The following is a 15266-nucleotide window of genomic DNA, read 5'->3' as shown; positions in this document are numbered from 1 at the left end:
ACTTGTGGTCAGAAGTTTCCTATCAGGCGCAGTGAGCCTTGGAAGGATTTTTCCTTGTCTCAGATTTCCGGATGTACACCCCATGTTGGGAGAGATTGGCTGCCCAGCACACAGTTTTTATTCACAGAGGCTGATATCAAGGCACCATCTTCCCCTCTTATTGCAGCCATTGTCAGAGCATGGAGAATCATGAGACCATTTTTGCAACAAAGGCTTCCTAGGTCTTGGGATGAGGCTTACCGACAACCTATTATGTGGAACGAGTTCATCAGGGATGAGGCCGGTCGGTCACTTGGTGCATCTCATTACATGCAATGCTCAGGAAGACCTTTAAAAGTGCATACACAGTTCTTGCTTGGAAGACCTTTAAAAGTCTTCCACAGGATAGGAGAGCTGCATCCATTCAGCATCTTAGGGGCTCTCGCATACGTATTGATCAGATTGATGCAGCTATTCCGCATGAGTGGCTTTCTGGGACCTTTCATATAGACTATCATCCAAGTCTGCTGGGAGTCGTTTCGAGGATAGGCATACCTCTACAGTTCATTGCTCTCTTGGGCCAGGAGGCTACAAATTGCATCGTTTATTCCATCATGCCTGGAGGGAGATTGAGGAGATATAGCATGGAGGGAATCATCCCAGATACTAGGCTTAGTCCAGCGAGGATTGTTGGTCTTTCGGGGAAGCATTGGTTCTTTGACCCTTCTCCTCACACAGTCACGCATGGCTCTTGGTGTTTGTGGCTCTGTGGTGGCAATCCTATCAGATATCGTGAGCGGGATCCAAGAGAGTGGGAGTGGATTGATGCCTTTGATCCATTGAAAAGCCTTCCCTTTTTCAATTTCACGGTCTGGAATGCCAGGCTTCTCCTCACTCGACAGATGCATAGGATCCCTACTCTCAGGCCTCATTGGGAGAGTTATGACATCTCTCCAGCAATACAGTGCAGATATTGGCATAGGCTTTGGCATTCATACAGAGGGAGTCAGATCTCTCATTTCTTTTGGTTATTTTTACATAGTGGTCTTCCCACCAATCAGAGAGGAGATCAGTTTTCGATGTAGCACCTACTTGCTCGAGACATGCGACAAAATCTGAGACTGTACAGAATTGTTTATGGGGATGCAGCACTACATAGGAGATTTGGGATTCTATAGCCCAACTTATGGGAAATTGAGTGGCTGCGCCATGCATATGACTTGGGGGGCAGTTGCTTGTTGGCTATCGCAATCCGGTCCGCAGCTTTTTTATGAGGAAAGTGATACACACTTTTCTATTTTCATTCGTAGAGGTACTGCATAGCATGGTTTATTGGAGGATGTCCCTCACTCTGATTATACACCCCCCAGACAGAGGATTGACACCAGTTGGGACATTGTTGCCACTATTACAGCATGGCAGATCTGGAGAGCTAGATGCACGGAGGCTATTGAGGATGTCTAGATCTTTGGGTCTTAGTGCATTAGTACTATATGGGTTGATATCATTCATACTCTCATGGCTACTTGGGCTCGTCTTCAGGGGTCCTCTCGATCCGCATAGGCAAAGCGCGTTATATTTATGCAAGAGTGGGACCATGGAATTTTCTTTTCCTCTAGTCCCACAGGTCTCTCATGGCATCATGATGCTCCTCAGTGGTTGCAATCACAGTACATATTGGGGTGATTCTATTCTATTCCAGCTCATAGCTGTGATTGTTGTATGCCTTTTTCATACTTAATAGAAGTCTCTCTTGAAAAATATATATATATATATATATAAATCAAATCCAAGGGTTCAAAACTGTGGTACTTACGCAAGCTATTTAGAGACACAATAATGGTAAAGTGAACAAGATAATGAAGGTCTACAATCGGATTTATCAATTCACAATTGTAAGGCCCTTGCACCCATTCTAACCCAACTTTTCAACTGAGCTATTTGCAGGGGCTTCCCCACAAATTGGATAAGAAGAATGCCATCATACACATTCACATTGCATGGGACTCACTAACTTTAAAGACTACGGGACTCAGGTTGCAATCTCATGCGGAATCATATGGTATACTTCAGTGACCATAGGTGTTGAAGCCGAGCAAGTTTTCAGCGAGACCACTCCACACTCAACCATTCCTTGACACTCATGGCAATCATCGAGAAGGTGAAACGCAAAAGAGCGAACTCCAGTGTTCCTTTGAGGATACTCGTAAAGCCTTTGATACAGTTCCACGTGCCAGACTAGTCAGTAAAGATGGATGGGAATGGAGGATGAGGTCATTTGGGCTACATTCAAACTCTACAAAAGGTTCCTTGGCCCAATGACACAGTCAAGCCTGTTAGAGCCAGTAATTAGCATGATCCAAGTGAAAGCTGCTCTTTCTCCCCACACTATTCAAGCTTCATAAAGTGAGGTGACAGTTCTCATCCATACCCTCAAGGCAATAGTCTCTTCTATTTATATGATGTTGCACTGCATCCATAGACAGCAGAAAGGTTGCAGAAGCATTGCATTCCTTTACAAGAAAAGAGACTTGGAAAGACCAAGATCTAAATCTTCTAGATATGGGGCGCTGCAAGGTCACTTTCATATTTGACACCTTTAAGAAGAATTGGGTATACGGGAAGATGACCATGCCACCGTATCTGACAGTAGGAACCCTGGTTACTAAGTTAAAACAAATCACTTTCCTTGGGACTGCTTTGCAAAGCTTGATCAGCTTGAGACTGCTGCCTCTCTTGCAGAGGATCGCATCCATGCCACTCTGGATGGTTCTATGCAAGAGAGATCACACAAAGGCATTTATGCTCACTCTAATAGATAACTAATCCTTTAAAGTTAACTTCCTCATGGTGTCAAAGAGGCATTTCCAAACAATAGAAGGTGCGATAACCCAACACTGATACTTACAAGTATCACTTGTGATAAGTACGTTGAATGGACTTCCGTTGAAGTGCTTGTAGCCGTACTTTGCAGAAATCTCATATAATCCTGGTTGTTGCACCTTATATGAAGCTCTATATTGGCCCACGTCAGTATAAACAAAATTCTGAACTGATGTATTGGCCTGAGGTGATATAGAAATATTTAAAAGGTTTTCTTTCACACTGCTGGGATTGCCATACGAATCAAACAAATAAGCCAAAATGCTATTGAAAATATCCACGGTCACCAGGAGCGACAATCCAAACCCTGTTACTTCAGATTGGGACAAGTTCACTGAGCCTGTAAACCATTAGAAAACCCTCATTACATGCCCAAGAATCAAACTGCACGTGCTTCAGAATGAAAAAATCAAGGTAGCTTCTCAACAAGGATCCTTGGCCCAATAGCTATTGAAAATATCCACAGTGACCAGGTGCGACAATCCAAACCCTGTTACTTCAGATTGGGACAAGTTCACTGAGCCTGTAAACCATCAGAAAACCCTAATTACATGCCCAAGAATCAAACTGTAAGTGCTTCAGAATGAAAAAATCAAGATAGTTTCTCAGCGAGGATCCTTGCCCCAATAGCTATCGCACTTCACTGCCCACAAGACATGGGCTCAAACGCCGACACCATACCCATGGTTTCTCGGTGGGTCCTTCCCCCAATAGCTATCACACTTCACTGTCCATGACACAACATGGGCTCAAACGCGGACACCATACCCATACACACATACATGTACAGACACAAAAACACGTGTGTGTGTGTGTGTGTGTGTGTGTGTGTGTGTGTGTGTGTGGTTATAGAGAGAGAAGAGAGAGAGGCAACCTGCTTGATTGCTTGCCTACAACCTGCTCGACTCTGCTCACCTGCGATCTGCTCGACTGCTCGCCTGCAACCAGCTCATCTGCTCGCCTGCGACCTGCTCGACTCTGTTTGCCTGCGCCTACGACCTACACGTCTTGCGACTTGCTTCTTGCGACCTGCGTGTCTTCTTCTTCAGACCTGTGACTTCTGTCCTGCACGTCTACTTCTTGCAACCCTTTGATTTTTGCCTTTCATTTCTCTTCTCTGTACATCCCCTTCTGAGAGTGTGAGTGTGTGTGTGTGTGTGTGTGTGTGTGTGTGAGAGAGAGAGAGGGTCTGTGTACAATGAAGCTCAGAATGGAATCCTATGCGCAGAAGCTTCTTGGTGGTTCCTCTGAAGTTCTCCATGTTTATGGTAGATCTAAGAAGATGAAAGCTTCAGGTGTCTCAACATCAGACCTTAGCAATCATTCCTATGATGATTCAGCTGTGCAGCATTTTGCAAACACTTTACACGAAGGTTTCTCAAAGATTAGCGTGCATGGGCAGATAATCCGCTACCATCTTTCATAGTCAATATTCCTAGCAAGGCTTTGATTGCTCCAGTTCTAGATTTGGCCGAGAAGGCGTTTGTTTTGTTCTTCCCGGGTCGTATACCAGCTGCGCCTGATGTTGGTTCATGGCTCAAAGCTATGTTACAGGGTAATTATGTGCGTGGATGCTACATAGTTGATCGTGGGTTTTACGAGGTCATCTTCACTCAACCATAGTACAAGCAGATGCTTCTTGAAAAATCAACTCTTTTTTTGGGTGGCCGATTGGTGCATGTGTAGCCATGGTCACCTACGAAGGACTAACGTCTTATTCCCCATAAATGTCCAGTATGGGTGGAGGTGCCAGACATCCCGCTTTACTATGAACCGGCTCTGCCTTATGTTGGTCAGAACTTGGGGAAGGTGGTTTGTCCACTGAGAGCTTCGAGAAATGCACATCGTTTCTGCGTTCTATGGAACATTGATGTGCCAACGCCACCCAGTGTCACCATCAATGTTGACATGAATGGCATGGTTCCACAACAGGCTCATTTTACCCTCAAATGGGGGAGATTTGTTGGTTCTTGTTTCTCTTGTGGGAAATTTGGTCATGTGCAATCTAAATGTCCTAGAGGACTGTTCCCCGCACCGGTCAATGTTGTATCTCCTTCAGGAAAGCCTGTTGTTGCTATTGTCAACAATGTTCAACCACCAAAAGTGCTAAAGCCCTCTAAAGTGCAACTTGTCCATGGTCAGGACAAGGGCAAAGCCAAGGTGAATAATGCACCATCAGTGTCCAAGGATAAAGATAAGGAAGCTCAAGAATTGAATGCCTCGTAAACACCTAAAAAAGTCATTAAACCTCGACCAGTAGTCCAAAGGAATTGGACTGAAAATGTTTCTAAAAATGGGTCAGACAATTCTGCCTCTTTCTCGGATGTGGTTAGAGGAGTTGCTAGTATAGGCAAAATGTGGACAGCTGTATTGCATGGGCAATCAATTCACATGTATGATGGTATTGATGCTGATGCTCCTGCCAATCGGTTTTCCCTAAATGAGATGCAAAATGATGCCCCTACAGAATTGTCCCGCCCTCGTGAAGAGGGATTGGTAGATGTTCAGATGGCCACCTGATTTTCATGCTTGTTTTCATCAACATCTCTGCTGTAAATATGTATATACCAATCAAGTGTGTTTCCTATAGTGTGTGTGGTCTTTGTGACGCCAATAAATGGAGGCTTGTTTGGGATTATGTGAATAAAACCAAACTGCATATCGTTTGTCTTCAAGAGCACAATCAGATTGCTTTTGCTGGTAGACAAGGTTTCTTTGCAGGCTACCATATATTCTATGCTGGACAAGGTTTGTTTTCGAATGTTGTTATGCTACTGAGACATGAGCTGCAGGCAATTATGGCCTTCAATGATCCCGTTGGTAGATGGTTGGTCATACAATGTATGCTAAATGGTGAGATTTACGAACTTACATCCTTATACGCCTCGCAAAACTCTATGAAACGGGCAATCATGTGGAGGTCACTGGTTGCTTATCCGTGGATTGCAAACGCCTTTTTGTGTGGGGACTTCAATAATTCTCCGGCCTTTGGTGATAGCATTTCTCACCATATGCACATGACTGCTACTGAAAGACATGATTGGGCAAATGCAATGGCCTTCATGAATGCCAGCAAGTTGCAACTTGTGGAAGTACCTAATGCCTCGGTCTTCTGGCTTTACATATAAGCATAATGCATTCGATTACTCGGCTAGATTAGACTGATGGTATATGCTTAATGCCACTCAATTTGATGCTTTCACCTGTAACATGTCCATTGATTCTCTCTCCTTACCTTTGTTGCTGGAGTTTTCCTCCCAGCTGTTATCCATTAGGAGCTCCTAGTACCGTACTTTTCCTCATAGTTGTTTCAGTTTCAGTTAGTTGTTTAGTTGTTTTTAGCTTTCCTTACACAGACATTGTATCAGATCCACCAATTGTTGTAACCTTTTTGGTCTCATAGGTCATTTTGGCCTTCTGAAGACGTTAATATATCATTTCATTTCATTTCTCCGTCTATCGGATCACTATCCATTGTGTATGAATATGTATTTTGGAATGAATGTTAATGATCGGCCACTGCCATGCAAAAGACTCTTGCTAGTGAATAATGCTTATCTTTCGCATGATGATTTCAGTTGTATGTTTGTTGCAACGATTGAGCCTTTACAAATGCATGATATGGTAGATAGTGATATGGCATGGCGACGTTTGGTCACCTGCATGCAGTATATCATGAGAGATTATGGATGTCATTTTATGAGTGTACAAAGACAATTAGTGGCTGATGCACAGCACACTTTGCAAGTTTTATCAGTAGGGAGTCATACTCGAGGGCTTGCTCCTCATGAGATTGATACCTTGACAAGAGATCAACTTTTTATTCAAAGGAAATTGCTTAAATGGCAAGTTCGAGCTAGACAAAAGTCTCTAATGGATAAAGGTTGATGTTCCAAGGCCTTTTTCAAAAGCCTTCACACTTCACCACGAAGAATGCATTCTCTCCATAGGCTGAAGAAATCTGATGGTCATTGGACTCAAGACTCTCTTGAACTACAAAATGAAGTCCATAATCACTTTCAAGGCCTCTTTGCTACGCCCAGTTCACCAAATCAGCCCAAGTCATGGATGCTCAAAATGCCATGCTTGATCTTGTTAATCCAATTAAGACTACTTGCCAAGCACAACAAATGGAGTTTTCTTTTACCATGGAGGAATTGGATTTTGCACTGCGTTCTCTCGGTAAATGGAAATCTCCAGGCTGGGATGGTCTCAATGTGGAATTCTTTGTGGCTTATTGGGATCTCTTAAAAAATCAACTGTTATTTATGATCAATCGGTCTTGGGCTACTGGCCCTCTCCCTTCATGCTGGAAGGAAGGCCTGCTACGTCTGTTGCCTAAGAAGCAATTATGTGACCGCTTATTAGACTGCCACCCGATCACACTCATGCCTATGATCTACAAATTGGTAGCCAAAATGATTGTGAACTGCATCAAAGATGTTCTTTGTGATGGTTTGCATCCGAGGGAATATGGCTTTGTGCCACGCCGACAAATCATGGATAACATTGCAAATGCTTATGTGGGTATTGAGTATGCTAAATATACAAACCAAGATATGCTTATCATGCAAATTGATATTGAAAAGGCTTTTGATACAATCCATTGGGATTTTGTAGCCTTGGTCATGGAAAGGATGGGGTTTGGCAATGAAATGAAGAATGTCATATCTACTAGCTTTATGAGGATGGCGAAGCACAGTGCATCATCGAGAATGGTCTATCTATGCCCTGGAAGATGGGTTGTTCTGTTAGACAGGGCTGTCCACTTAGTGCTCTTCTTTATGCTATTGCAACGCACCCAATGCTATTATACATAGGTTTTACCGACCACAACCCAACTCTTGGACGCCCGCTCGCTGAAGCTCCCCGCCTCACCCTGCTCTGCGCACCCTCGCTCCCCCCCCCTCCTCGCGCCTGTTTTTCCTTCCGCCCCCCGCTTGCTTCCCTCTGCTCGCTGCTGCGCCCCCCCTCTCCTTCCTCACTGCTGCGCCGCCCCCCCCTCCTTCCTCGCCGCTGCGCCCCCCTCTTCGCCATTTCGCCACCCCCCCCCCCGCTGCCGCCTGTTCGCCATCACCCCCCCGCTGCCGCCTGTTCCCCCCCGCTGCCGCCTGTTCGCCATCCCCCCCCCGCTGCCGCCTGTTCGTCATCCCCCCCCCCGCTGCCGCCTGGTCGCCCCCCCGCCTCTCCGCCTGCTCTCGCCGCCTCCATTCAGCAGCGCCCCGCCTCCCTCCTTCTCGCATTGTCGCCGCCCCCCCCCCCCCCTCTGGGCCTCTCCTCTTTTCGCCGCCCCCCCCTTCCCTCTTTTGTCGTGCTGCTCTTCACCCCTTGGGGGTTTTTGTTTTTTTTCCTCTTCGTCTTCCGTCCTTCCGCCTCTTGGTGTGCAGCCCGCTTCTTGCAGGTTTTCCGCTTTCGCCTCGCCTCCGCTTGAGCTTCAGACTCTGATGGAGACTCCTCCCGCCTCGTCTCAGAGGGACTCTTCCGCAGCCCCCTCGCCCGCCACCGAGGTCCTCCCCATCAGGCTTTCTCTTTCGCCGGAAGAGGAAGCGAGCCTCACCGCAGAGGTGGAACGCCTTCAGGCTCACTCCACCATCTGCCGTATAGTCGGCACTCGCCCCAGCAGAGGGGAGATCAGGGATCTACTTCAGGCTCGCCTTCTTGCAGATGTGGGCAAGATCCTTGATGTACAGCTCTTGGGCCCGGGACATTATCAGATCGAGTTCGAGGCCGCCCAGAGCGTTGCCAAGGTCCTTGCCATGAGTCCTCTGGATATCAGGGGTGCTCGGGCTTTCTTCAGGCCTTGGCAGCATGGATTTGACCCAGCTGCGGCGGAGCAGGGAGAGCGCCTCTTCCATATTACAGTTTGTTTCCCTGGTCTCCGCCGGGAGTATCTTCCGCTCCTCTCCAGGCTCGGAGCACTGGTGGGCTCGGTTCTTGAGACGGGCCCCTCAGCAGCTTCAGTGGTGGCCAGAGCAGCTGGGCTACCTTCGGTCAGAGTGTTAGTATCTGACATCTCCTCCCTTCCTAAGGTCATTCAGCTACCTAGGATAGGGGGGGGGGTGGATAGATCAGAGAGTGGAGTTCTCGGGGCTCCCGAACCAGTGCTTCATTTGCAGGCAGGTCAGTCATTTGGCCAAGGCCTGCCCTCGCAGGAGACCTCGGCCCTCACCACAGCAGCAGGCCACGGATGGCCCGCCCACAGATTCGGCTCGGCAGGCTGCCTCAGGGACACCTGCTCAGGCCACAGAGACCTCGGAGTGGCAGCCTGGACAGGGGCGCCGTCGAGGGAGACAGCCACAGCAGCACGCCCAGGTACCGCTGCAGCAGCAGCCACAGTCCCAGCCTCACTGGGTTCCCGTGAGGAACAGATTTGCTCCCCTTCAGGAGGAGACCCCTGCAGCGACCGAGGACCAGGAGATGCCAGCTCCCCCTCCTTCACCTCCCCCACACCCATCCCCTCCCACCGCCTCGCTTCCACCATCGCCTCCTCCCGCCCCCGCTCCGGTCTCGGCAGCGGCTCCCTCTCCTCCTCCCTCGCCTCCCCCTCCTCCCCCTCCGCCCGCCTCGCCTTCCCGGGAGGTCCTGGCAGCTCCCTGGCGCTCACCTGCAGTCCGGAGGGCGCTGAGCACTGACCTCGCTCGAGCATCACAGAGGAGACCTATGCCGATTAGGGCCTCACGGATTTCATCTATTCGTAGTCGGCTGAGTCGCCTCGGCATTCGACAGCGCTCGGCGGCGTTTGATTATACCTTCACACGGCTTTTTGGAGCAGAGGGCCCCCATGAGCCAGCACCCATCCGAGTGCATGTAGTGATACCTCCGGCCCGCGGGGAGGAGGCACTAGACTCAGCAGTGGCCTTCTCGTTCCCTCTATGTGGACCTTGTGACCGGGAGTGGACTCTAGAGCTCGCTCTCAGCACGTTGAAGACTCAGGCAGTTGAGTTTTCTCATCACATGAGCGATTTGGAGGTTACAGATGTGCTAGGCCGACTTTGGGAGTTGGCTCATTTTGTCTTGGATCCCGGGGGTGTGGATACATCCGGGATTCGGCATTTGGTCGTGCGCATAGTTGCAGATTTGGCGCGCGACCCAGGATATGTGAGCATTCACGAGGTTACTATGTCAGAGCAGGAGGCAGTCGCCATGGGTCACAGCCACTGGCGCCTGATCCGGGATTCTTGCAGTACACCGGGTGGGCAGACTCGCAGCCGTTCGGATGGGGACTACTCTCCATCCAAGCCGCTTGCGAAGGCCCGCCGTACGGCTGAGACAGCATCCACCTCAGTAGGACATCCATGAGGATCATCTCATGGAATGTACAGGGCCTTGGCGGAGCACACTTTATACGCTATCGAGGCTGCTTGAGGCAGGAGCTACAGAGATGTCTGGTTGGTGGCAGCATTGACATTCTGATGATGCAGGAGCACCACTTGGGTGAGAGCAGGATCCGGAGATATGGTTCGGTGATGCCTGGTAGATGGGACACTTTCTGGTCTGCAGGGTTTGGTCCGTTGGGTGGACAGGGAGGAGTATGCATGGTTATTGCAGATGCATGGCGGCAGGCCATTGTGGACCGAGGGATCATTGTGCCTGGTAGAGCACAGTATGTCATTCTGAGGATGCATGATGAGCTATTGGGTGTGCTCAACATCTATGCGCCCAATCATGCTAGTGCCAGAGCAGAGTTCTGGACTCAGGTTACAGATGCATTGCCAGAGGCCGCACATTGGTGTGTTGGGGGAGACTTCAACATGCTTGAGGACCCGGCAGATAGGGCGGGAGGCAGTCATGTTACAGTGCACGGCACGGAGCTTGCAGCTTGGGACCGGTTTTGTATGACACTGAGGATCACTGATGCATGGCAGCATGGGGCTTTCTCCCGGTCTCAGGACAGTCTTAGTTTCTCTCGGTCGGATCGCCGGCAGGGAGGGACTAATCTATCTCGGATTGATCGCTTTTATGTGGGCGATTGGTTGGGGGAGCGAGGGGGCTCCGTCGGCATTCTTGCTGGCACCTCATTTTCAGATCATGCGCCAGTTATACTGACTTTGGAGGAGGGGACACGGGAGCCCAGCTTGCAGTTGAGGATCCCAGAGAGGGTACTTGCAGACCCCAGTCTCGCTGAGGACATTGAGAGGATCTGGCATGATAGTCAGTGCTCTGACCAGGATGCAGCGGGCCAGTGTGCCCAGGGACTCATTGATCTTAGCTCTTTTCTACACGCTGCAGCTTTGACACGACTGGGAGAGATTCGCGAGCGGGAGCAACGGCTGAGACGCAGCCTTGCTTCGCTACAGCGCCTTCAGGAGCAGCAGCCTGCATGTGAGTGGGTGGCGTCCCAGCTGAGCCAGGCACGCCAGGAGGTTAGAGAGGCAGAGGAGCAGAGACATGAGTTTTACTATCGTCGTCAGGCCTCTCAATGGACGCAGCTTGGTGATAGAGTGACTGGGGAGTTTTTTGAGATCACTGGACCCCGTCATGCGCGAGCAGGGGTTCGCCAGCTTGCTAGACCGGATGGATCGATAGCTACTGAGCTCGGGGAGATCAGAGCCATTGCCACTGCTTTTTATCGTGACTTGCTTTCAGCGGAGCCAGCCACTGAGGATCGAGATGTATGCAGACAGACTGTGTGGGCCCATGTGCAGAGGAGGGTCACAGACCATATGCGCACAGTTCTAGGTGCGCCTCTGTCAGAGATTGAGCTTGCCGAGGCCTTGAGGGTCCTGCCGCGACATAGTTGCCCAGGGGAGGACGGACTGACGCCGGCCTTTTTTATGCGCTATTGGGACCTTTTGGGGCCAGGCCTCCGCAGGGGCTTTCAGCATGTTTTGGACACTGGGGTGATGCCGCAGAGCTTTTCAGAGGGCTTGATCTATCTTATCCCCAAGGGGGAGGGAGTATCGGATGACATTCGGCATTGGAGGCCTATTACGATCCTCAATACTGTTTACAAGGTCTTGGCAAAGGCCTTGAGTTTGAGGATCCAGCCCTTCCTGGGGGAGTTGATTCATGCTACTCAGACAGGATTTGTCAAGGAGCGCAGTATCCTTGACAACATCTTTACTTTCTGGGAGGCGACGGCCCGAGCTAGGTTTCTTGGCGAGGACTTGGTCGTGATGCTTCTCGATTTTGAGAAGGCATACGATAGAGTTGATTGGGGATTCTTAGAGGGCACTATGCTACGCCTGGGCTTTGAGCCAGGATGGATCAGAGGGGTGGCAGCTTTGTATTCCACAGCTCGCAGCCAGGTGCTGATTGCAGGAGGTCGGGGGTCGAGTTTTGAGCTGACCAGATCAGTCCGTCAGGGGTGTCCTCTCGCCCCTTTCCTTTTTCTCTTCTTTGCGGAGGCTATGAGTATGTATTTGACGGCAGAGGAGGTTGGTTTGAGAGGACTTCAGCTCCCAGTCCGGGGGGAGGATTTGCTTGATGCTGAGTTTGCAGACGACACGGGCTTATTTTTGCATGGCCAAGAGGCCAATCTTATTCGGGCAGAGCAGTCGCTCCAGGTTTTTAGTGCAGCTTCGGGAGCATTGATCAATTGGCGCAAGACAGTGGCCTTTTGGATCAGTAGTGCTCCCACTCCGGCATGGAGTCCGGACCCCGGTTTTAGATGGATTCCTCCGGCACAGCAGTGCGGTATTTGGGATGCCAGATTGGCCTCGATTTGTCACCTGAGCAGCAGATTGCCCCGCTTCTTCTGAGCATTCGGAAGAAGCTATTGTATTGGAGTACAGCTCGACTATCCTTGGCTGGGAGGGTGGTGGTGGCAAATCAGGTGCTGTTAGCGACTATGTGGTACATTACGTCTTGCTGGATTTTTTCGAGCTCTTGCATCAGCCAGGTACAGAGGCTGATCAGGAACTTTCTGTGGTCTGGGCGGGACGGTCAGCCAGCTCGGGCAAAGGTTGCATGGGCAGTTATTACACTCCCGCTGGCTCAGGGCGGTTTGGGCATTATAGATCCAGTCGATCAGAGTAGAGCCTTATTGGGGAAGCTTATTGTTCGGGGGTTGCTTCCAGGCGCTGAGCCTTGGAAAGAGCTCCTCTTGCAGCGATTGCAGGCCCGGGCGCCTCCTGCAGGGGGTACTTGGGCACCAGAGATTCGCTGGATATTCATAGAGATGAGGAGGACAGGCCTCAGTAGAGGATGGGAGGACAGATTTGCTTTGAGTATCCTGAGAGCTTGGGAGCTGCTGAGACCGGGGCTCTCTCAGCGGCCTCCGTCTTGTGTTGAGGAGCGGGCCAGGCAGCCGCTCATCTGGAGCCCAGCGGTTCGTACAGAGCAGGGTCATATGCTGGGTTCTCGGCCTCGTCTAGCCTGGGGACCTTTAGCGGCAGGCCCAGCTCGTAGTTTTGGAGACTGGCAGGCTTTCTGCAGTCTACCAGAGGAGACCCAGGTGGAGAGGCTGAGTCACTTCAGAGGGGGGTTGATTATGAGGGATGATATTCAGGAGGCACTTTCAGAGGAGTGGTTCACACCTCTCGAGCCAGTGGCCCCACGGTGGATGGGTGCCTTCACACAGTTGGAGATCCTGATTGCTGTCAGAGCTAGCACTGAGGATGGCAGATGCCTCTATTATGAGATTCAGGATGAGGGCCGACTCCAGAGAGTGGAGGTGGAGTCGCCTTTGGTTGCAGAGTGCACCTTTCAGAGGATTCGGGTAGTGGCTGCCGCTTCTCGGAAGTGGCATATTGACCCCGACCCTGCTGACGTGCTCCCGGATTGGCGTATATGGGCATATGCAGCGCGCCCCTTGGCCCGGCTACAGTGGGACCCCGGAGAGTACGAGTGGCATGATCCTTATGCATCCCTTGAGGCCACAGAGATCACATTTTTCCAGTATACTGTTCGGCTGGGACGGCATATTTTGACGGCGAGGAGGACGGTTTCTCCAGCGGCAGCGGGGCATTGGCGATTGCAGGGACTATCACAGGAGTTCCTGGAGGATTTCTGGGCTCGACTCTGGGCTAGTCGACAGGCCCGCAGGATCTCGGCTTTTCAGTGGCTGGTCGCCCACAGGGGCTCAGCAGTTGGCACTTGGCTTGTTTATAGCGGTCTTCCGGCGGCCTGCGTCCGATGCGGCCACCCTATGGAGACACAGAGACATTGCCTTTGGGACTGCCCTCAGGCACAGCAGATTTGGCTGCGGATGCTGCGTATTCTAGCCCCCCTCTCTCCAGAGGGTATGTTTACGTGGGGTGCCGCTGCTTGGTCGACTTTGTCAGGGCCTGCTATGGGCTATGAGATGGAGCAGGGCAGTCAGGCCATCAGATTTATTAGGGGCCAGCCTCGCCTGGTTCCGGCACCGGATTTCTCGTCCGACAGCTGGACACAGGAGAGGGATTTACGATGGGAGCTCCTCAGCAGCCTCACCATCTGGTTCACCTGGAGGGCCCGGTGCTTCACGGCCTTTGAGGGGAGATTAGAGCCACCAGCAGAGACTGTTCGGGGGATTTGGCAGGAGTTGATCCACACCCTGCGAGGACAGTACGACCGCATCCGGGGAGACTCGGATGAGGCGATTTTACGGCGCCAGGCCTTTCATACCACTTGGCGCTGCGGCCCGTTCTACACCCTACACACGGGATCCCCCCGTTGGCACTACAGGCCACCTGTTTGGCTCTTCCCCCCCCCCATTGTATGATTTAGCCGCTCAGTCCTTTAGACTGATGCTTGTATTTTGCAGCACCTAGGGAGAGTCTCCCGGGCTGCCATGATGTATTCACTGCTCTTCTCTCTGTTAGGAGCAGGAGAGATCTCTTTTGTAGCCCTACGGGCGTTTTTTTACATAACTAATGAAAGGATCTTTTCTCGGAAAAAAAAAATGCTATTATACATAGATAAGCTGGTAGAGAATGGCATGGCATCACCATACCTGGAGGAAGAGATTTTGTCAGTCAAGCGTATGTCGATGAATCCTTCCCCAAAAACACACCAACATATCTTCAAAATATCATAAATGCCTTGCATCTATATGGATTGGCTGTTGGCCTTTTTGTGAATTTTCAGAAATCCAAGCTCTTGCCCCTGAACTACTATGACCGGCATAGTGTTCTATGGCCACGACAGATTTTCCCACCCACAGAAATTGTAAGACACTTGGGATATCCTATTGGTTGGCATGTTTCCCTTAAGCAAGAAAAGCAATGGGTGCTCTAGAAACTCAAACAGAAACTCGACTACTGGAAGCTATCTACGTGGCCCTTGCATGTGCATCTGAGAATTATACAATGCATTCTCATTGCGTATGTTCAGTTTCACTTGCCATTATTGCCTTGGACAAAATCAGATTTCGATGTGTTCATGTCAAAGGCCTTAGATTGTCTTTGGCGCACAAGTATGGATCGAAAACCTCTCCGACTTCTCAAAAAGGAATTGGTTTGCACTCCAAAGATGCATGGTCG

General features: G+C 50.3%; 1 protein-coding gene across 28 annotated transcripts in view; it reads right to left on the bottom strand.

Moving 5' to 3' along the window:
* The window catches only part of LOC147618507 (uncharacterized), a 161372-nt gene that overhangs the window by 79100 nt on the left and 67006 nt on the right, over positions 1 to 15266 (bottom strand). For 27 of the 28 annotated variants that reach the window (XR_015262131.1, XR_015262129.1, XR_015262130.1 and 24 more), the window contains one exon: positions 2888 to 3202. The exons of the other annotated variant lie outside the window; for it this stretch is intronic. Coding sequence is in view for 24 of the 27 variants with exons in the window: in XM_086774959.1 (XP_086631085.1) it covers positions 2888 to 3202 (315 nt within the window). In the remaining 3 variants the exon portion in view is untranslated. The remainder of the gene's footprint in view (positions 1 to 2887; positions 3203 to 15266) is intronic. 28 annotated transcript variants of the gene reach the window in all.

Source organism: Cibotium barometz, chromosome 35 (genome assembly GCF_041138505.1).
Source record: "Cibotium barometz isolate CiBa-2024 chromosome 35, ASM4113850v1, whole genome shotgun sequence".
Lineage (NCBI taxonomy): Eukaryota > Viridiplantae > Streptophyta > Polypodiopsida > Cyatheales > Cibotiaceae > Cibotium > Cibotium barometz.
Note: the sequence above shows the minus strand (reverse complement) of the source record. Positions and strands in the feature narration are given on the sequence as shown.